General features: G+C 37.3%; 1 protein-coding gene across 4 annotated transcripts in view; it reads right to left on the bottom strand.

Moving 5' to 3' along the window:
* ANAPC1 (anaphase promoting complex subunit 1) overlaps window positions 1-24,437 on the bottom strand; it is a 109,960-nt gene that overhangs the window by 63,491 nt on the left and 22,032 nt on the right. For all 4 annotated transcript variants that reach the window (XM_008520261.2, XM_070572134.1, XM_070572135.1 and 1 more), the window contains 10 exons: window positions 22,504-22,644; window positions 21,648-21,708; window positions 19,320-19,507; window positions 15,559-15,633; window positions 12,043-12,311; window positions 10,643-10,734; window positions 9,720-9,868; window positions 5,145-5,223; window positions 4,714-4,750; window positions 4,551-4,621 (listed from right to left, as the gene is read on the bottom strand). In XM_008520261.2, the coding sequence (XP_008518483.1) occupies window positions 4,551-4,621; window positions 4,714-4,750; window positions 5,145-5,223; window positions 9,720-9,868; window positions 10,643-10,734; window positions 12,043-12,311; window positions 15,559-15,633; window positions 19,320-19,507; window positions 21,648-21,708; window positions 22,504-22,644 (1,162 nt within the window). The remainder of the gene's footprint in view (window positions 1-4,550; window positions 4,622-4,713; window positions 4,751-5,144; window positions 5,224-9,719; window positions 9,869-10,642; window positions 10,735-12,042; window positions 12,312-15,558; window positions 15,634-19,319; window positions 19,508-21,647; window positions 21,709-22,503; window positions 22,645-24,437) is intronic.

Genomic DNA, 24,437 nt, shown 5'->3' on the forward strand with positions numbered 1-24,437 from the left:
ACAGAATCTTGTGCACATGTGCACCAGGATACAAGCATTAAAATAGTCATCAGCAATGTTGTTTCATTACGGAAAAAAAAGGGAAGGGAGGAAATAGAATAACTGTAATCATCAATAGAATGGATATATAAGTTGTGATATAGTCAAACAATGGGTTATATAGCAGAGAAAATGAATGACCTACTGCTACATAAGTCAGTATGGAAGAATCTTTAAAAAGTAACATTGAGTGAAGAAAATAAAACATATTTATATCTACGTCCATTTACATACAAGTTCAAAAACAGACAATACTAAGCAAAATATAAAGATGATAAAACTACAAAAAAAAACAACAGAAAGTAATACAAAATTTAGGTAGGGGTGTGTGGGAAGAGGATACCATGCAGGAGTAGATACACAATCGCCCTCTACTACACTATTAATGTTCTCAAGAAATACAACAGATGCTAGTGCAGGGCCAATCTTCCACAGAAAGAAAACAAAACAAAAAATTTGAACACATATATTTGGGGTCGGTCCCATGGCCAAGTGGTTAAGTTCACGTGCTCCACTTTAGCGGTACAGGGTTTCACCGGTTCAGATCCTGGGCATGGACCTAGCATCACTCATCCAGCCATGCTGAGGCAGCATCCCACATAACAGAGCTAGAAGGACCTATAACAACTATGTACTGAGGGCCCTTGGGGAGAAGAAGAAGAAGATATTGGCAACAGATGTTGGCTCAGGGCCAATCTTAAAGAAAAGAAATGAAAGAAGAGAAATTACAATGGATACCACAGAAATACAAAATAGTATAAGAGAATACCATAAAAAGCTATATGCCAAAAAATTGGACAATCTAGAAGAAATAGATAAATTTACTTAAGATTCTTACAACCTCCCAAAGCTGATCTAAGAAGAAACAGATAATTTGAAAAGACCAATCACAAGTAAAGAGATTGAAACAATAATTAAAAACCTCCCAAAAAATAAAAGTCCAGGACCAGATGGCTTTCCTGGAGAATTCTATCAAACATTCAAAGAAGATTTAATACCTATCCTTCTCAAACTATTCCAAAAAATTGAGGAAGATGGAGCACTTCTTAACATATTCTATGGGGTCAACATAACCCTGATACCAAAGCCTGACAAGGACAACACAAAAAAACAAAACTACAGCCCAATATCGCTGATGAACATAGATGCAAAAATCTTAAAGAAAATATTGGCAACCTGAATACAGCAATACATTAAAAAGATAATACAACATGATAAAGTGGGATTTATACGAGGGACACAGGGATGGTTCAACATCCACAAGTCAATCAATGTGATACATCACATTAACCAAATAAGGAATAAAAACCACATGATCATCTCAATAGATGCAAAGAAAGCATTTGACAAGATCCAACATCCATCTATGATAAAATCTCCTAACAAAATGGCAGTAGAAGGAAAGCACCTCAACATAATAAAGGCCATATATGACAAACCCACAGCCAACATGATGCTCAATGGGGAAAAACTGAAAGCCACCCCTCTGAGAACAGGAACAAGACAACAGTGCCCACTCTCATCACTCTTATTCAACATAGTACTACAGATTTTGGCTAGAGCAATTAGGCAAGAAAAATAAAAGGAATTCAAACAGGAAATGAAGAAGTGAAACTCTGTTTGCAGACAACATGATTTTATATACAGAAAACCCGAAAGAATCCATCAGGAAACTATTAGAAGTAATCTAGTACAGTAAAATTGAAGGGTACAAAATCAACATGCAAAAGTCAGTTGCATTTCTATACTCTAATAATGAACTAACAGAAAGAGAACTCAAGAATACAATCCCATTTACCATCGCAACAAAAAGAATAAAATATCTAGGAATAAATTTAAACAAAGAGATGAAAGACTATACACTGACAACTATAAGACATTACTGAAAGAAATTGATAACATAAAGAAATAGAAAGATATTCCATGCATATTGATCAGAAGAATAAACATAGTTAAAATGTCCATACTACCCAAAGCAATCTACAGATTCAATGCAATCCCAATCATAACTCCAATGACATTCTTCACAGAAATAGAACAAAGAATCCTAAAATTCATATGGGGCAAGAAAAGACCCCGAATAACTAAAGCAATCCTGAGAAAAAAGAACAAAGCTGGAAGCATCACAATCTCTAACTTCAAAATGTACTACAAAGCTATAGTCATCAAAACAGCATGGCACTAGTACAAAAACAGGCATACAGATCAATGGAACAGAATTGAAAGCCAGAAATAAATCCACACATCTACAGACAAGTAATCTTCAACAAAGATGCTAAGAATATACAATGGAGAAAAGAAAGTCTTTTCAATAAATGGTGTTGGGAAAACTGGACACCCACATGCAAAAGAATGAAAGTAGACCATTATCTTATGCTGTACACAAAAATAAACTCAAAATGGATCAAAGACTTGAAGGTAAGACCCGAAACCAGAGAACTTCTTCAAGAAAATACAGGTAGTACACTCTTTGACATCAGTCTTAAAATGGATCTTTTCAAATACCATGTCTTCTTGGACAAGGGAAACAAAAGAAACAATAAACAAGTGGGACTTCATCAGACTAAGAAGCTTTTGCAAGGCAAAGGAAACCAAGATCAAAACAAAAAGACAACCCATCAATTAGGAGAAAATATTTGCAAATCATATATCCAACAAGGAGCTAATCTCCATAATATATAAAGAACTCACACAACTGAACAACAAAAAAACAAAAACCTGATCAAAAAATGGGCAGAGGAGACGAACAGACATTTTTCCAAAGAAGATATACAGATGGCCAATAGGCACATGAAAAGATGTTCAACATCGCTAATCATCAGGGAAATGTAAATCAAAACTACAATGAGCTATCACTTCATACCTGTTAAAAGGGCTATAATCACCAAGACAAAAAATAACAAATGTTGGAGAGGTTGTGGAGAAAAGGGAACCCTCATACGCTGCTGGTGGGAAAGCAAAGTGGTGTAGCCACTATGGAAAACAGTATGGAGAGCTCTCAAAAAACTAAAAATAGAAATATTATCCCACTACTGGGTATCTATCCAAAGAACATGAAATCAACAATTCGAAGAGACTTACATACCCTATGTTCATTACAGCATTATTCACAATAACCAAGACATGGAAGCAAGCCAACTGCCCATCGACTGATGACTGGATAAAGAAGATGTGGTTTATGATGTGGATTAAGGCTGCCCCAGCTAGAGAAGCCCAAGGTGACCTGGCCTACATGCCAAACTATATGACCCAGTGAACTTTTTTTTTATGGTATGAATTAGGACTGCCCCAGGGAGAGAAGCCCGGGGCATCCTCACCTGCATGCCGATCTATATGGCCAGATTCGTATCTAAAGTTATATGACCGCACAATAACCAGACCCCATCTGAACTGAAATCTTTTAATGACTTTTTACATCATCTTTTTCTTTTTTTCCAGTAAAAATAAGTCACGTACCCATGCCTTATAAAATTAGCCCTAACCCTCAACTCAGGGCAGCAGCAGGAGCTCTGCCTGCCCATGGGTCCTGTCCCCATGCTATTCCACACTATTCTCTAAATAAAAGAGCACTACTGCCAGATCTTGAGAGTCTAAGAAATCTTTCTTTTGACTCCTCGGCTCACCGACCCCGCATCATTTCATATATCCAATGCAAAACTACTCAGCCTTAAAAAAAGACAAAATCGTCCCATTCACAACAATATGGATGGACCTTGAGGGTACTACGTTAAGTGAAATAAGTCAGACAGAGAAAGACAAATTCTATATGATTTCACTTATATGTGGAAGATAAACAAACATACGAAGAGAACACTTCAGTGGTTACTAGGCGGACGGGGGATGAGGGATGGGCACAAAAGATGGAGGAGAATACTTATATTGTGACAGATAAATAATGTACAACTGAAATTTCACAACGTTGTAAACTATTATGACCTCAATAAAAAATTAAATAAAAATAAAAATAAATAAACCTAGGAGCACGGGCTTTGGGAACAGAGAACTCTTTTCCTTCTCTTTCCCTCTTCCTGGCTGAATCTTCATCTTGGTGCCTAAAATCCCTGGCCTATATCCTTCAAAAGCATACCCTGAAATGTTTATACAATTTCTTTTAGATCTTGCCAGAAATACTCACTTCTGATATCTGAGTATTACAACGGCTTCAAGTTTGACTAAGTAGTGATCAGAGTTCTCTATTCTGAGGCTAGTCCACATAGCCACAGCCTTGTCTGGTCTAAGATAAATGGCAAATAAAGATTTCTTACCCACTGAGAGATAAAAAACTGCTACCCCACATATTATTACATGGAGGCTGTGCAATTGTCAAGTAAAGGAGGTGTGGCTTGATGGGCCATAATCTACCCTTCCATAGTGCAAGACCCCCTTTTCAGGCCTCCCAGTTCTAGTTAGCATTGAGGAAGCAGGGCCTAGTCAGGAAAGAGGTGTCCAGGGAAAGCAGGTTTCTCAAGGGCATTTCAAAAGCATATAAAAAGTAACAAAGACTACCTTACCTACATTAGTCATCCAGACAACTAATCTTTCAGCTAGACTAGAAACTGATGTAGCATGTCTGAAACTAAACCTGTAAGAGAATAAGAAGATATTAAACAGAACAGTAAAACACACTAGTGTTTTATATTCTTAATATAAAAGCACAATCTGAATAAAAGTTACCTGTTTTCCTCTTGTTCTGTTTGAGACTGTTGGGGGGCTAAAAGACAATAAAATGAAACTTTATTTTGATGGTTATCCTAGTAAAGAAAACACATCACACACAGGAGACATTTGGAAATAAAAATTCATTGACAAACAACTCCTAAAAAATAATAAAATAAGCAGTACTCAGGCAGACAGGAAAGTCTAACTTTCCTGAGGCTAAAATAGTCTTTTTAGGCATACCGAAAATACAAACTTAAGATTTTTAAGTAATCCTGGTCTGATAATCAGTTGTGCAAAACTGCAACAGTGCAAGATGCTGCCTCTAAAATGGGGCAACACACGGCCCCTAAAGCAAACACTTACAAAATTTTTACTTTTTTATTTCAACTGTGACATCGACATTTAGAAAAATTTGTTTTGGGAAGTCTAACATTACGTTGACTTACCTATAGTTATTTTAGATAAATACTGTGAGGATTCTTCAGAAACAGAGCTCTCATCACCAAGTATGTAGAGTGCAATACTCTGCATAAGGAGAAAATTAACATATTTTTAAATGACTGAGGTATAATTACATATAGGAAAATTCATCCATTTCAGGTGTACAGCTCTGGATTTTGACAAATGTTATACAATCCTATAACCACTACCGCAATCATGATACAGAACACTTCCATCACACATAAAGTTCCTTTGTACCCTGTGTGGTCAATCCGCTCCTTCTACACTCAGCACGGAAACAACTTGCCTGTTCTCTCTCCCTGTAGCGTGATCTATTCTACAATGTCACGTAAATGGAAGCACAGAACACGTAGTCTTCTGTGTCTTACCTCTTTAACTCAGCATACCTTTGAAACTCATCACATCACTACACGTATTAGTAGTTGTTTCCTTCTACTGCTGAGTAGTCCATTATACACATGTGCTAAACTTTGTTTACCTGCTCATAAACTGATGGACGTTTGGGATGTATTCAGTTTGTGGCAATTATGAGTAAAGTTGCTACAAACATTCACATATAGGTCTTTGTGTGTATATGTTTTCATTTCTCTTTAGTAAATATCAAGGAGTAGGACTGCTTTGTCTTCTGGTAAGTATATGTTTAACATTGTAAGAACTTCTTTATCAAAGTGTTATGCCATTTTTACAATCCCACCAGAAACATATGAGAGTTTCAGTTGCTCCATATCCTCATCAAAACTTTTTTGGGTTTTTAGTCATCCCAATAGGTGTCTAGTAAAAGCTCACTGTGGCTTTAACAAGCTTTTAAACTATCATGTTCATTTACAAACAATACTAAAAAAATTTACAAACCAATTATTTGACTCAGGGTCATCTGCTAAAGTAAGGTAATTATTTTAAAGAGAGAGTCTTATCACCAAAGACTATTTTAAAAATGTTAACTGCCTCAAACCAATCTTGGAAATAGGTGGGATTAACCACCAGGCTAAAACATCTTTATTTACTAAATATCTCTATGTCCTCACCCTAAGCCCAAAAGAGCTGTAGTGGTATTTGCTTGAGGAGGAAAAAAGACATAAATAAGACAAAGAGAAAATATATTAAGCTTCAGAGAGTTTAAAATACTTAGCATATGACACAAATGCAAAAGTCTATTTTTCATCTCAAGTTTTTTAGCTGTAAATTACATGATTCAAAACCAACTCAGTAATAGATACAATCAGGTCTATCTTTCTGCTAAATGAGAAAATGTACATAAAGTTCCTTCAAGACAACAGGTCACCAATAAAAGTTAGATTTCTTCCTTACTTTCCTTTCGCTCATTTCAAAAGACAGCAAAAAGATACTATCTCTTACACAAGTGACTCAACAGTGATGAGCCACTAATAAACTCAAAAGGCCTGATACAGGTTGCTGCAAATGTCTCATTAGCTAAATATCACCTCAAAAACAATTAAAATCCAATAAAACTCAGAATGACAAAACAAAAATCTATCAAAAAGGGCTTCTGTTTCCAACAATTTGGTGAAGTATTATTGACCAACCCTCCCACAAAGACTTAAACAATCTAGATAAAATATTTTTTTTAATATTTTTGTGAGGGGCCAGCCCGGCGGCATGGGGTTAAGTTTGAGTGCTCCACTTCAGCGGCCCGTGGTTTGCAGGTTCCAATCCCAGACTCAGACCTAGCACCACTGGTCAAGCCATGCTTTGGTGGCATCCCACACGAAATAGAGGAAGACTGGCACAGATGTTAGCTCAGCGACAATCTTCCTCAAGCAAAAAGAGGAATATTGGCAGGAGTTGTTAGCACAGGGCCAATCTTTCTCAAAAAAAAAAATTTTCTAAGTACATTGGTGAGGTGGCAAGTTATAAAGGAATACTGGGAGGATAAAAAGTAAACGAAGGAGAAAGCCCAGAGGTCAACTGAGCACTGAAGAGTTTCACTGAGAGACAACCTATGGAATGGGAAAAAATATTTGTAAACCATATATCTGATAAGGGATTAATAGTTAGAGGATATAAAAACAACTACAACTCAACAATTAAAAAAACAACTCAATTCAAAAATGGGCAAAGAACTTCAATAGATATTTTTTCATATAAATGGCCAATAAATAGATGAGAAGATGCTCAACATCCCCAATCATTAGGGGAATGCAAATCAAAACCACAATGAGATATTACACTTCACACCTACTAGGATGACTGTAATTTTTTTTTCAAAGGAAACTAGCAAGTGTTGACAAGGATGTAGAGAAATTGGAACCCTTCTCCAGTGCTGGTAAGAATGTAAAACGGTGCAGCTGCTGTGGAAAACAGTTTAAGAAGTTCTTCAAAAAGTTAAACACAGAACTATGATATTCCTCAGCAATTCCGTTCCCAGGTATAAATGCAAGAGAACAGAAAGCAAGTTGTGCACCCATGTTCATAGCAGCATTATTCACAGTAGCCAAAAGGGAGAAACAACTCAATGTCCATTAAGAGATGAATAGATAAACAAAATGTGGTAATCCATACAATGGAATATTCTTCAGCCTTAAAAAAGAATGAAATTTAGACGCGTGCTAAGGCACAGATGCACCTTGAAAACATTACAATAAGTGAAATAAGTCAAACACAGAAGAACAGATATCGTACGATTCCACTAATATGAGATACCTAGAATAGGCAAATTCAAAGAGACAGAAAGAAAAACAGAGGCTATCGGGCTGGAGGGGAGGGGGAGTGGGGAATCACTGTTTAATAGGTACAAAGTTTATCTTGAGGATGAGGAAAAAGTTTTGGGTATAGATAGTAATGATGGTTACACAACATTGTGAACTTCTTTAATAGCACTGAATCGTATACTTAAAAATAGTTAAGATAAATATTACATTACGTATATTTTACTAGGATTTTGAAAAAAAGCAGAATCACTATTCTGTGTGTCTGTTTCAAAGACACAGAAGGCTCTGAGCCTTTCTCAACATGAAGCAAAGGAGAATGTAAGGAAAAAGACAGGTGGGGTGCAAGGACATTTACAGTCCATGGACATTTGGGAGAGGACACAAAAGCATATGGTTCTCCTGTAAGCTGGGAGGGCCCCATCTCTGGAAAGGCCCACAAAGGATCTGTAAGCAAGCTGTTCCGGGGTGGGGACACCAAGGGACAGACACATGAAGGAACTCAACTTTACTGACGTCCTTTGGTTCTATTTGAAGGTTTAACCTTGAACATGTATTAACTATTCAAAACAAACTAATTTTTAAAAATAAAGATGCCTTTCTTTGGGGAAAGAAATCAAGTAGGATTTTTTCATAGCTACACACATGCTCATTATAAAATTTAAATGAAAAGGCAAAGGAATTAAAAGAGCTAAAATAATTTTGGAAAAGAAGAGTAATGGAAGGAGGAGTACACTAACCAAGTTTAAGACTTACTATAAAGCTACAGTAATCAGGTCAGTGTGGACAGCAACATAGATCAATGGACCAGAACAGGAAGTCCAGAAATAGACCCCCACAAGAATATGGTCAACTGATTTTTGACAAAAGTGCAAAAGCAATAGAGAAAGAATAGTCTTTTCAACAAATGGCGTTAAAAGAAATCGGCCATCCAAATGGAAAACCCTCGACCTAAGCCTTATATCTTATAAAAAATTAACAAAATGGATCATACATCTAAATGTAAACTGTAAAACTCCTAGAAGGAAATACAGGAGAAAAGTCTTTGTGACCCGAAATTAAACAATGAATTGTTAGACATGACACCAAAAGCACTATCCATAAAAGAAAGAACTGGATAAACTGGCTTCATCAAAATTAAACCTTTTTGCTCCGCAAAAGAAACATTAAGAGGATAAGACATGACAAGCTACAAACCAGGAGAAAACATTTGTAATCCACATATCTGACAAAAACTCCTATCTAGGACTCTCAAAACATCATTAGCCATTAGGAAAATGCAAATTAAAACCATAATGAGATAACACTACACATCTATCAGAGTGGCAAAAATTAAAAATCATGACAATACCAAACACTGAAAGGATGTAGGGAAATTGCAAATCTCACACACTGATGGTGAGAATGTAAAATGGTACAGTCACTGAAAAATAGCTGAAGTCTCTTAAAAAACTATATACTTACTACATGACCATCAATCCCACCTCTGGGTAGCTACGCTAGAGAAATGAAAACTTATGTTCACACAAAAACTTGGTCATGAATGTTTCTAGTAGCTGTATTCATAAATGCTAAAAACTGGAACCAACCCAAGTATCTCTAATGGGTGAATGGATAACCAATGTGATACATACAGCAGCAGATTAAAAGCAATGAACTGCTGATATAGGCAACAAGTTGGACACATCTCAAAAGCATGAGGAAATTTTTGGGGCTTGATGGAACTGTTCTGTACCCCAATTATTGTGATGACTACATGAATCCATATTTTTGTTGAAATTCATAGAAGAGTACACAAAATGAAAATAAGTTGGTTTTTTGGTATGATAATTTTTTAAATTAAATTTAAAAAGAAAAACAATAAACAAATTAGGCAACACTCTGAATACATACCAAGACTACCAGTCTGCTTCTTTCACAGATTCCAGGGAGGTAAGGATAGGGTGGCATTCCTTCGCCCCTCAGACAAGAACTCACCCACTGATAAATATTTGGTGGCTCAGAAGTAAAAAATGATGGATGATGCATAAATCCTGTTTGACCTTTAGAATTAGATAAATGTTTATAAAGATATAAGAATACATTAAGACAAAACTATTTTATTCTAAAGGAAAAATGATCAACACTATGTCATTTGGAAACAATCAGAATAACATTTTTCCGTATTCTCCAAAATCCTTCATCTTTTCTGCCACAGTAATTAACTGATTATAATATGTAGAATTTAAATGACTACTAGTTTATCCCATTCTGGATGGAAATTTAGCAATTTCTTGTACTCAAGGCATATAAAGAATCTAACCAAAACTTTTTGCCCTAACCCTAAAGGTGAGAAAACAGAAGACACACCCAGGATTCCACTACAACAACTGGGCCCCAATCTTGAATCCCTTTAGCTCGAAGTCTAGGACAGTATAGTGATGACAGAAATGTTCTATATCTGTACTGTCCGATACGGCAACCACTAGCCCCATGTGGCTACTGAGCACTTGAAACGTGGCTGGTGCAACTGAGGAACTGAATTTTTAATATCAGCTAATTTAAATAACATATGGCTGGTGGCCACTATTTGGACAGCACAGGTCTAGGGCAAAGCATCCTTGGCACTAAGGAATGGGTAAAATTTTTCCCACACACTGAAGACATTATGGCTTACTACTAGTCAGAGATCAAGAACTACAAACTAAAATCCGCCTGATGGAAAGACACTGCCTCTGACTTAGAGGCTAACAGTAAGAATTACACCATGTGCTATTCGCCGAGAAGGATGCAAGCAAATGTCACTATAGAAAATCTTCAATGACACAAACACTTACCTTGATCAACTGTGCACACTTGTCCAGTAGTTCTGACAAGCGTTGGGTAATCTCTATAATAATGATCTACATAAGGTTCCAATTTTAAATCCCTAAAAGAATAAGACCATATAAAAAAAGAAATAACAAGGAAGGTATTACAGCATTTTCCCCCACAGAGTGAGAAGGGTTCATCAGTTGAACTTCTCAATTTAAAAAAATTTACTTATGAGAAAAAAGATAATCAAATGTAGAGTCTCTTTATTCTACTTCCAGACTTTAAATTGCCCAATATGACAAATGCAACCCAAACTCCTTTTGCTAGATAAATTTTGTGGACGTAAAACTAGAGTAAAGACACTGTGGTCTAGTTTCCCCTGTTATTTATTAGCCGTTTGATCTTCAGGAAGTCACCTCTATGAGCCTCAGTATTTTCTTCTAGAAAATGGGGAAATATCAGTTAACTCACTCAGAAGTTTTAAAGATTAAATAAGATAATATACGTGAAAAATACCTTATAAAACGTAAAACATTACACAAATGTTACTTATTTCAGTAAGCCAGAATTAGAATTTGGAAATCATTTCATTACAAAAGAATTTTCATGACACTAATGATTTGTCATAAGAGAAACTGACAAAATTAAAATTGCCATGTCTCAGAAAAGAATGTCAGTATCTCAAGCAAGATCACAGAAATTAGAAAATGTGCTATAATCTTAACTCAGAGGCTGACATTTCAATTCAAATTCAACTTTCTTTCTCACCAAGGGTCACAAGGACTCAAACACCGCCTAAGCAAGACCTTTAGAATTCAGTGCCAAACACAAGGTGCTAGAAATGCTGTTAAAACATGTCACTAGAATAATCCTATTGTGGATCCATTACAACAGCCTGAAAGACAGGGACAACAACAGACTGTGACAACAAAAGCACAGTAAAAAGAGCTTAGGACTCGCAAGCATTCACGTTCTCAGAAACACACGGGCAAGTTGCCTCATCACTAAAATAGGGACCATAATACTTATTTGAGAATTTATATACGCAAACTACAATTCTGTCAACTGTAAGAACTATTTGAATGTAGGTATTATTATAAAACAATAGGTGTTATTACAGAGCTTCCACCACCGTGCAGCCAGTTTGTCAAAATGGACAGCTGAGCAGGTCATCTCCATTGTTTAACACACTTTTGTAACTTCCCATTAATCTTAGGACAAAGACTAGGAACCCCAGCATGGGCCACAAGGCCCTACATAGCCAGTATCTTCAAACAATTCAGTGGCTTATAGAAAATGCTCTGATTTTTTGAGAAGGTAGATTTTCAGAAATTTATTTACAAGGTTCTTATATGATATTCATGGCTAAGATCAAGACATCTAAGGATCTCTCAGCAGTTTCTAAACTATAAAGAATGTTTACCTTGCCAGCTGAACGAGAAGGTCAACAAGTGAACGAATTCCTTCTCCCATTAGAGTATTCAACTTAAGCTCCTCATAGACAAGGTGAAGAACAAAAAAAATCGCAGGTATGTGAGTAAAGAGAAGGGTAGAAGAATCCAGAATGAGATTCTGTGAAAAATCCTCATCCTTCATTTGTGAAACCTCCAAAGGACTCAAACATAAAGATCTATTCAAAAGATGAGACTCAACATTCTGGTGGTAGTCGGAATTCAGCAAATATTCCCAGTCCTAAGAAGAATCAAGAAGATATTAATTTTTTAAATAATGCTTCTTTGTAACGTCAACATTAAAAAAAAAACCAAATTCACTTAAAACAATTCAAGTTCCATTTTCACATTAAACTGATGTCAAATATGAAAAAGATCACAATGTTGAAAAATTAGGATCATCATCAAAATAGCTAAGGAATTTCCAGATGCCAGCAATAAACATTAAGACAAGCCACGGTTAAAACCTATTGGAAAAAATTTAGTCATGCCATGTTAGGGAAGAGACTCTGGGAGAAGAATCCTACTACTTACACAGAGATTGAGAAAGAAAATTTAACATTATCTTAGGTGATGTCTTATCAAGCCAAAAGCAAAGAATGAAAGGTGGGAAGTCTAGACAGGCAGGTTTAGTGACCACTACACTGAGGTGCATTTTGGTAAAAGGAGGGCTACTTGTACCCAGTTAGTGTATTTATCTTCCTATGTTTATAAAATGCTGAACCTAGTAATAACCTAACAGTCAACTGAATTTTATATTCGGACTGATTGTACCACATTTTTCAAATATTGAGTCTGTTTTGGTTTCTACTTTTGATTTATTGTATAAGAGAATGTGGTCTATGCTATTTTCAGATCTTGGAATTTACTGCAGTATTTGTGAGGCTTAATACAGTGTATTATTCTAACTTAAAAACTCTTGGACTACATACAGAAATAACCACCATAAAAGTAAAAAGCTGATAAATTGAACAACTAAAATTTAAAAAATTTTGCTCATCAAAACACACTATTGGGGCTGGCCCCGTGGCCGAGTGGTTAAGTTCGCGCGCTCCGCTGCAGGCGGCCCAGTGTTTCGTTAGTTCGAATCCTGGGCACGGACATGGCACTGCTCATCAGACCACGCTGAGGCATCATCCCACATGCCACAACTAGAAGAACCCACAACGAAGAATACACAACTATGTACCAGGGGACTTTGGGGAGAAAAAGGAAAAAATAAAATCTTTAAAAAAAAAAAAAACACACTATTGAGTGCACATACTGGGAGGAAACATTCCCAAAATATATACGGCAAAAAACTCACATCAGAATATATAAAGAACTTCTGTGGCTCAGTGAACATTTTTAAAAGTCCAATTAAGAAACAGGCAAAAGAGGAGGCTGGCCCCATGGCTGAGTGGTTAACCTCGCGCACTCTGCTTCAGTGGCCCAGGGTTTCGCTGGTTTGAATCCTGGGTGTGGACATGGCACTGCTCATCAGGCCATGCTGAGGCGGCGTCCCACATGCCACAACTACAAGGACCTACAACTAGGAATACACAACTCTGTACCGAGGGGTTTTGGGGAGAAAAAGGAAAACTAAAATCGGAAAAAAAAAAGAAAAGATATGAACAGATACTTCATAAAAAGATACATAAGTAGCTAACAAGCATGTGGAAAAGTACTTGAGATCATTAGTCACCAGGAAAAGGCAGATTAAAACTACAAGAGAAACTACTTCACAGCCTCAAATGGTTAAAATGAAAAAGACTGACAACAGCAAATGTTGGCCAAGATAAAGAACAAGAGGAACTCCATATACTACTGGTCAGAGTGTAACATGGGACAACCAGTTTGGGAAAGAGCAATGACCCAACAAATTCTCTAGGTATTTATGCAAGAAATATGAAAATATATGTCCACAAAGACTTGTTACTGAATGTTGATGGCAGCTTTATTCATAACAGTCCAATAATGGAAACAGCCTAAACATCCATCAGCAAAAGAATGGATAAACAAACTACAGTATATTCATACTACTCAGCAATAAAAAGGCATAAACAGGCTGGTCAGGTGGCAAAATGGTTAAGTTCACGTGCTCTGCTATGGCAGCCCAGGGTTCACCAGCTCAAATCCCAGGCATGGCCCTAGCACCACTCATCAGGCCACGCTGTGGCAGCATCCCACATAAAATAGAGGAAGACTGGCACAGATGTCAGTTCAGCAATAATCTTCCTGAAGCAAAAAAAGGAAGATCAGCAACAGATGTTAGCTCAGGGCAGGGCCAATCTTCCTCACAAATAAAAAATAAAAAGGCACATGGAGCCAGCCCAGTGGCACAGCGGTTAAGTGCGCACATTCTGCTTCGGCAGCCCGGGATTCACCAGTTCGGATCCTGGGTGCAGACATGGCACCACTTGGCAAGCCATGCTGTGGTAGGCGTCCCACATATAAAGTAGAGGAAGATGGGCATGGATGTTAGCTCAGGGCCAGTCTTCCTCAGCAAAAAAGAAAAAAAAAAGAAAAAGAGGAAGATTGGCAGATGTTAGCTCAGGGCTAATCTTCCTCAAAAAAAAAAATGGGCACAAACTACTGATAACTGCAATAACAGGGATGAATCTCAAAAACATTATGCTAAATGAAAGAAACCTTATACTAAAGATTACATCCTATATTGTTTCATTTATATCAAGTCTAGAACAGGCAAAACTAACATATGGTGATAGAATTCAAATCAGTGGTTGCTTCAAGAAGAGAGGAAAGGATGATTAAAAATGGCACAAGGGAATTTTTATGAAATGATGGAAAGGTTCTGTGTTTTGAAAGGCTGTGGGTTATACCAGTGTGCATGTGCCAAAACTGATTAGACTGTAAACTTAAGATCTGCCCATTTATGTAAATTATACCTCAATTAAAAAAATTTTTTGAACCACTTAAGAATATACCCATGGAATCTGATACATTTGAGAACCTAAATTAGAGGATCAATTAGCAATAAAATATCTATAAACCCAAACTTAAATCATGCAGCATTATGCATGTTTAGTAATATGTAGATGATCACTAAAGACAAAAGTGAATAAATAACCAAAGAAAACATAATGAACCATATACTTCAAAATAACTGTGATTCAGTATTAAAATAAAGCAAAAGGTGTTAGAAATGTACACAAATCAACAGGATTATCACAGAAGTGGGAGATTAGTACAAGTATCCACAAATTAATTTATATTAGCAAGAAATAATAATGCTGGGGCCAGCCCTGTGGCCGAGTGATTAAGTTCGCGTGCTCCGCTGCAGGCGGCCCAGTGTTTCGTCAGTTTGAATCCTGGGCGCGGACATGGCACCGCTCATTGAGCCACACCGAGGCGGCGTCCCATGTGCCACAACTGGAAGGACCCACAACGAAGAACATGCAACTATGTACCGGGGGCCTTTGGGGAGAAAAAGGAAAAAAAATAAAACATCTTTAAAAAGAAAAAAAGAAAGAAAGAATAACGCTTACATCATCAGATCCTGTCTCAGAAGGCCTGGCTTTTTTCGGTGCAATGACTGGTGAAAGTGATCCTTCGAAGTCAAACTGGAAGATAATCCCAAAAGAGAAGACAAAATCATATAAATTTATCACTGTCCACTGGTCAACTTAAAAGATTCAGAAATCAATTCTAACAATTAGAGAAACTGAGGAAACTCATCAAAATTCTATTGTTGGGGAGGCGGGGGAGATTCGCCCTAAGCTAACATCTGTTGCCAATCTTGCTCCTTTTTTCTTCCTTTTTACCCTCCAAAGCCCCCATACATAGTTGTCTGGAGTTGTAAGTTCAAACCTCACTTTTTCATCTGGAAAAACATGGCACAAATACCTTTCTTCTGGGGTCACTGTGCAGATTAAATGAAATCACATGTGTAAAGCACGTAGTACAGTGCCTGGGCTCACAGGCATTGCAGTGGTAGTTTTCTTTCCTCCTCTGCTTCTGTGATAACACAGATCATCACTCCTTAGTGAAAATAGGACCTTTAACCACATCCAAAATACGCCAGGTCTCAAAGAATCAACCCAATGTTAGTCAAATGTCAGAATTAAGCAGATGTTTATTTAGTCTGTCTACAGTGAACAGTCTAACAATTCCATGGCAGCGACAGGTAGCCACTCTCCAAAATCTTTGTTCTCCTCGACCCACAGCCAGGCTACACATCCCTGCCTCCTTCAGAGTTAGGTGTGGCCCTGTGACAGTGTCACTGTGAGCGAAAGTCAACGTCAGCACTTTCAGGCCCAGTTCATAAAAACCTCCCATGCATGCCCCTCCAGGTTCTCTTCCCTTGCACCTGACCGGATCGAGTAAACCCTCAGGAAATCTTTGAAGCCTCATGTTAAAGATGGCAGACGCTCCATCAGCATGGGTCCCTAATAAGTGCATGGCCTGTTTACCTGTCATAAGAGCAAGACATACATTTTTATCGTGTGCGAGCCCTTAGATCTTTTGAGGACTTTCTGTTGTAACAGTTAGCCTATCCTAACTAATAGTCACATAAAAGAAATTTTCTAAAAATTTATTCTTATTCACTTGCCCTGGCATAACCATTGCTATGTCTGCTGCTTCACATGGGCACTGAACTAGCAACTAATCAAGCGTAACTCTATAAACGCCAATGGCTATTTTCCTATGTTTTAAAAACGGACACATTTATCAATTAATCTCATTCATCCGAAGGTTTATTTCTATATAAAAACTAAACATGGATAGCAATAAAGTAATTTTGAAACTGAATATTTAAATATAAAGCTGAATAAAGTAATTTTTGAAGCTGATCAAGAGAAAAGGTTTTCTTGTGAAGCATTCAAATAAAACAAAGGCCAACTCACACGCAATATTATCAAAACAAAAATAAGTAAAAAAACAAAAAAGAGTAAAATCAAAGCAGCAGATGAAATGATAGCTATCTTACCTAAAACTTCAACCAAAATATAGTACTCACACAGACAAAGTCTAAGTCTTACAGTCAGAAAGAATGTCCCTGCTATTAGATTCATAAGACCTGGAGGTATGGGAAAGAGCAACAGAAATTGTCTGATACAGATACCTCTTTGTGGCATATATGGATCTGCCCTTTTATTTTCATTATTTTAATATCTCGCAGGTTAGCCAACCCTGTTATATGTTCCTGTGGACTCCTGACTTCAATCTATAATGTGGATGTAAAATATTTATTTGTCTGCCTTCCCTGAGACAGTGAATTCCCTGAGAGGAACTATCTGTCTTGTCTAATGCATATGTGAAAAGCCTGGCATCAAGCCTGGCCCACGGCAGGGGCTCAATACCCATCTAATGAAAATATGAGCATCTCAAAGGGCACAAAAAGTTAACCCCAGGTACAACCATTAAGAGAATGTAAGAACTGGACGGAAACATCATCTGGTCCAGTGCTCTCATTTAACACACCAGTAAATTACGGAAGGCCCAAAGAAATACCAAAAATCACATAACTAGTCATTGGCACGAATTTTGCACTTCCTAGCCTCCATCCCATTATTTAAAAGAAGATAAATCTGGACAAAGCAAAATGAAAGCCACTTGCCATTGAAGACTATTTCATCCTGAGCTTTGATTGTAAGGACAAACGACAGCAAGGGTTTAACATGCAGTCCCACAAATAAATGTCAAAGCAACTCGGCCTCGGAACTGATTTCCCTGTTCCTTCCTTTAGGACTATCATGCAATTAAGTCAGAGCGCCAAGTCCTTCTTTACAAAAGAAAAACTGGTGGATGCTCAGTCCTCTCCATAATACGAAGGGACACTGGTTCCCTCCTAGAGAATGGAGCATAATGATCTGTATTCCTCAACGAGTTCCACAGCACAGTAATACACAATAGCTACAAAAAGCTAAAGTGGACTTATTCATACTGTAGAAATCCTCAGTTTCTAAAAGGCTCAATTTTTTCTTATTTAATAAAGAAAAGAAAATTCTGGAATGAGGTAGTTTTTGTGCAATTGTTTGCAATAAGAAAATTATCCCTCCTTTTCCAGTAAGATTTTTCTCAAGGAAACTGCAGAGGGCAATTCTTTCATATGTTACAACAGACACAAACTCTTAAAAATAATATGTAATTCAGATGGAAAAGGGCACTCATTCAAAAAATGTTCAGTGAGCATCCATCTATGCCAGGAACTACTGTTCAGTCCTAGAGATTGAGTAGTGAACAAAACTAAACAAAAATCACTGCTTCTGTAGAATTTACATTCCAATGGGAGGAGGAGAGACACAGACGAGTAAGTAAAATATGTAGTATATATTTAATTAGTGCTAAGAGAAAAATAAAACAGGTAAAGGAGATAAAAAGCACAGGTGGGTACAAACATACATAGAATGGACAGGGCAGGCTGCACTGAGGTGACATCTGAAAAAGACCTAAGCTTGTCTTGTCTGGGGGAAGGTATTTTTTCCAGAAGTAACAGCAAGTGCAAAGACCCCGAGGCAGGAACACGTTTGGGGTGTTCAGGGAACAGAATGAAGCCAGTGCGGTGGGGACAACGTAAGCTATAGCTGAGTTCCAGGACAAAGGTGAAGCGCATCCTAGAGTCATTTCTTCCCAGTAACCCAGGCAAGGCTGTCCTAGGAGTGATCTCCAGAGCCGAAAGGAAATCACCCACACTGAAGACACGACCCTGCCGATTCTGCAAATAACCTAAGGGCCTGGAAGGAAGCTTCTTGTGGGGGGGGGGGGGGGGTGAGGGATATAGCTTTATATGATGAACAGAATAGGTACTTAGGCTAAACCACTTTCAATCCCCTTGAAATCAAATCATCACAGACCAAGCAATTTGTGTGTGAAAACAGAGTCTGGGCTCCAGAAAAGAACATTAAGCCCTGAGTCAGAAGACACAGTCTGGGCCTAGTTTTGACCAAATCTCTAGTCTGTGATTTCTGTGTGATTCAGTTTCTTCATAAATAAAACCAAGACATTACTTCTAATCCTTGGATAACTTGTAGTCATTTTACAAAAATAAATGAAAAATAATAGTCAAACGTACTCTATCATGTTAAAAAAACACAATTACTAGTAAAAAATTATCATTAAATATTAAATACTATTTGATTTACAATACATAGATACAATAAGCCTTCGTATTATTCCATTTTGTTGAATAAGGCATACCTATTAGTAAACTGATCTATCACATGACCTGAATGTTGTATTACCAACTACGCAAACATTATATCGATAACAGAATAACTGGGGAAGAAAAACAATTGCATGTACTTACATTTCGGGTCCATGCTAAGCGGTCCGTGTTATAACCCATCATGTTCATGAGACAAATCACAAATAAATTCCACTCTGAGTGATAACTGGGTCCTCCCGGAGCACTGTGGACACTGTACCACTTGACAAGCACCTGAACGGCTATTTCTTTCGGCAGGATAAACTTAACTGCTTGCAAACATGTTTGTACTATTAAAAGCAAAGGATTAATTTTAGTATGCTTCTCATACATGTATTTCTTTTCCCTTTTAATAAAAAAGCTTTTTAACAACTACTATGCAAGGCCAATTACTAAGAAAAGAGAAGTGCCAATAGGATGCAAACATAACCTAGCCAATCATTTGAAACTTAAACCAACTACTGAACTCAACAGGGCTTGCAAGAGGTCTCAGGGCAGCCTGTCGATCATTCATTTTGAATCAGAAATAAGGTAGCAAATAGTCCAGTTTACCTGAGACAGAACTGATTTACATTTACTGCCCCCACAATTATTAACAGCTCCTTATTTCACTCTCAAAAATGTCCTAGTTTCGACATTAAAAGTCATTCTATCAAAAATACATTTCTACATGAATAAATTCATATGAAATATTGCTTAAATACTTCAGTAATAAATATATAATATTCAACACAGTCATGCATCACTCAACGATGGGGCTATGTTCTGAGAAATGCATCGTTAGGTAATTTCATCATTGTGTGACCATCACAGAATGTATTTACACAAATCCAGATGGTATAGCCTACTACACACACAGGCTATATGGTACTAATCTTACGGTACTAATCGTATGCAGTCTGTCACTGACCAAAACGTTATGCGACACACAACTGTATATACAACCACAAATAGCAAAGCTTAACTAGCATTAAAAGATATTCTAAGTGAGTGAACACTCCCGTTAACCAAAGCATCATAACTTTTAATTATTTCTGACAGCAGTTTCTAAAATGTTTTACATGCTGTCTTAAATCAGTCGATATCATGTAATTTACACCTTTCTTAATGATTCAGTGTCATTAATAATTTACAGTGCTACACTGTAATACAGTGACCCCCTTAGGGTGGCAAGGGCTACTGCTGTGAAGAGGCCTGGGTCTGCTTTCAGTAGTAAATGGCCCCAAACAGCAAAGTTTTTGTATTCTCCTATCTTCTCTTTAGAAGATTCTTTTCTTCCCTTCCCACTGTCATTGCTACCAGGCCCCTCCTCAGCAGCATATCCTTTTTCTCATCAATTTGTTGTGTGCGCGCATACAGCAAAGGTTGGAATCAAACGGAATAAACGTTAGAAAACCAAATAACCAAGTTTGTCGTGGCTGAATCCAAAGTAAATGTAAACTAGCTACTGCCTGAGGGGCTGAGGAACACTTCATATGCAGAAACTTACGTGCATGAACTATGTGACTTCCATGTGGCTGTGAGAGAGTATGATTTTATTTTGTTTTTATTTATTTTATCTAATCCATTATTTGTTTTCATATATTTGTTTAGGGTTATACTTCTAGATACATGGCCTTGCAATTACTGGCTAAATACCTTGTAGAGAAGCAGGGTATCTCTATACCACTCAGAATATCCTTTACCACACCAGTGAAAGATGTTCCCTAAAATGAAAAAGTCGTTCCAGCCTACTTACCAAACTCCAGAAATCACACAATCTACCAATGCTTTGCTTTAGCAGTTAGATTTTGAAACTAATAAATGTCATGAATTTTCTTATATCATACAGGCACTGTTTTAACTTACAATTGTTGGCAAATCCTTTCAATTCTAAAGTTTTCTGTACTATTCTTTGTTCAGAAATATTCTCCATCTACTATTTTCCAAATTGCATTTCAATAATAATTCAAGCAGACTCCCATTTTATTAGAATACTCCTGATTGTATTTCAACTATAATATTTTTATTCAATTAAGACAACTATGTTCATTTCTCAATTTATCTAACAGGAGATTTATTTTAGGATTAAAAATTATCAAATATGCCAAAAATTTAGTTGCTTAGATTTACTTCTCAGATTTTCTTGCAAGAAACATATCCATGTATTGTAATTTCACTGCATGGCATTCGTCAACATAAAAAATCTCAGAAAAACAGAACTAGCACATTCTTCAAGTGTACCCCAGCCTTAGAGCACACATGGAATGGACATCGCAAAGTGCTCCCCAGCTCTTTCCAGCTTCTCTGCAAAGTAAAAAACTTGATCCCATGGCTTCAAAAACAGCAGAATTTTGAAAACTCCGATTATTATTGTAAATCAGCAATTACTCCAAATCTTATCAGTCAAACTGAGAATACATGGAAGTGAGGTCTGACCCTCAATCGTACCTAATTCAGAGGTGGCAATTTCAGGAATAGTAATCCTAACCATGGAGCCATTACTCAGTTCCTAGTAAAAAGAATGGAAACAAATAAGAGCAAGTAAATAGAATTTGTGCATTCTAAGTCTCTGAATGTTTTAAAAATAGCCAATGCTTTATAAGACTGTTGGTCTATCAAAGCAAAACTGAATAAAATAAATGAAAAACAAGATTTTTCGAACAGAACTGAATACTACCAAATTTCAGAAACTGTCAATGTGCTTATTTGAAAAACATTTCCAAAAATTCTTGTTTTCATTGTCTAATTTTTACACAGACACTAAGAGTCACCATCACCAAAAGAAGATTAACTTTTAATGAAAACACAAAATTCATGTCAATATAAAATTCAACTGATTAAACAAGATTTATTTTAAATTTTTTTTTTTTTAAAGGAAGATTAGCCCTGAGCTAACTGCTGCCAATCCTCCTTTTTCCTGGGGAAGGCTGGCCCTGAGCTAACATCCATGCCCATCTTCCTCCACTCTACATGGGGGACACCTACCACAGCATGGCGTGCCAAGCAGTGCCATGTCTGCACTCGGGATCCAAACCAGCAAACGCCAGGCCGCCGAAGCAAAACATGTACACCTAAACGCTGCACCACTGGGCCGGCCCCTCAATAATTTTTAATACCATAGAAACTTTAGAAAAGTTAAGCAAAATTAAAGTAAAACAGTGCAAAAAAAAAGACACAATAGATTTTAAAAATCATGAGAAATGCTGTTTCCATTTTTTAGACAAAATTCTACACTCTGACAAATTTGAAATGACAGCCATTTTCTTGGAAAGCTACCTAATCTTTTAAAAATAAATATACTTACTAGAGTTACTCTGTTATGGACAGGGTCTCTTATAGAATGAATATAAGTTCCAAGCTGTTGGAAAGTACAATCCTCGTTATAGAGACAATCATGAAGTTTTGAAGAATCCCTTAGTTCTGGAACAGGAGATAATAGAACCACCTGTAAAAAGTCATAAATACAACATATATGAAGTATTTTTTGAGAAATTAAGGATAAAGAAACAATTTTTTTTGGATATGGTCCAACTAACAATTGTATATGATTTAAAATCATTCTGCCTAGGTATGATGGAGTACCTTGTAGCAGACCAAGGTCCTCACCAAAAGCAACTAGGAAAAGTAGATCAAGTAGCAAAAGATCTGATCAATAACACTGGAGAGCTGTGGAGACAACCTGGACTTGAGGGGCCAAGACTTAGGAGAGAAAGAAGGGAACCACAGGGAGGTGGCCCGAAATTCTTACACTGCTTTTCCCACTCTGGGTATTTGCAATATTTGGTGGAAGTTGCAGGGGGACAATATGGGTAGACGGAGAGCGCGTAAGGACGGCATGGCTAAGAGGAAGAAGAGGCAGCAACACTGTCGGCAGTCTCACAGGGCTGGGACATAAGCTGTAATCTGAAGCAGCCACGGCAGATATGACCTGAGCATTTAAAACCCCAGAGAAAAAGGAGAGCAATGAGAAAGCAAAGAAATGAGACAGGTACTTAGTGTAGCTCCCCTGGAGGCAAATGTTTATTCTGAAAATACAAGAACGACATTTATTTGCACAATTGTAGATATGCAAACAAAAATTTTAAATGATCTTAGTTAGTAATTACAAACAGATGCTTCCAATTTTAGATCCAGTCATGACCACAGACCCTTTCTGTATTCCTTTAATTCAGTTTATAGAACATCTCTAAGTGAATATCTTGTCAACACTGAGAGCTAATGAAGCTAAGATGTGTTTATTATATTCTGGCTTCTACTCCAAAGCTGCTAAAAAGACCCTGAGCTCCACTGGCACTAAATCTGTGTCTAGTTGCACAATCTACCAGAGAAGCGGGAACGCCATCAGCCAATGTGTTAGCCTATGGTTTCCTTGTGATCTCAGGGCTACCGTAAAGACACTAACCATTCCTGGGCTAATGGATTCTAAGAAAGTTGGGAACGATTTTACAGTATAAGAAAATTCGTCCAAATTAGATAAAACTCTCTGACACTTCACCAGCTCCCCATGTGGAAGTTCCGCAAATGTCCTGGCTTAAAAGGAAAGAGTTCACACTGCACACATTTAAAAAATAAAATCAGAGCCTGGACAATAGCCAATACAATTGCCAGTACCAACCTTCACTTTGTACTGCGCCTAAACATCTGCACTCAGATGTCTCTCAAATCCAGACGGCTTTTCTGCAGGCTGCTAACTCAGTAAGCATGGGCATCCAGCCAGATTGCTCAGAGAACTCGGAGCCTCGTTTCCCAACACCTCTCTCCAGCACAGCACAAAACCAATCAGCTGACGAAGCCCGTCATTTCCATCTCTCCAGGCCTTTCAGGTCACTCCCCTCCTTTCCAATATCCTGCCGTAACTCAGACCCTCTTTGCACACCTTAAATTAACACACACAACCCTTGGAATCTAACTGGTCTCTCTACCTTCAATACCAAGATAAACTCACCTAAAACACAGATCCTAACACTCATAACTCCGTCCTCAAAAATCTGTAATGCTCTGGTGAATGCATTCTGACTAAAAACCACCTATTCCTCCTTTCTTCCTTTAAGAGTACATTAGTAAGAGTGTAAATCCCAGCCCTATCACTTGTTAGCTATATGACTTTAGACAAGGAACCTCTTTCTAACTCTATGTACTCATTTGTAAAACAGGTATCAATAACTTCCCAATAAAGCTGTCCTAAGGGATTAAATGAGCTACTACACAAAAAACACCAAGAACAGTGCCTAGCACACA

This window comes from Equus przewalskii, chromosome 14 (assembly GCF_037783145.1).
Source record: "Equus przewalskii isolate Varuska chromosome 14, EquPr2, whole genome shotgun sequence".
Taxonomy (NCBI): Eukaryota; Metazoa; Chordata; class Mammalia; order Perissodactyla; family Equidae; genus Equus; species Equus przewalskii.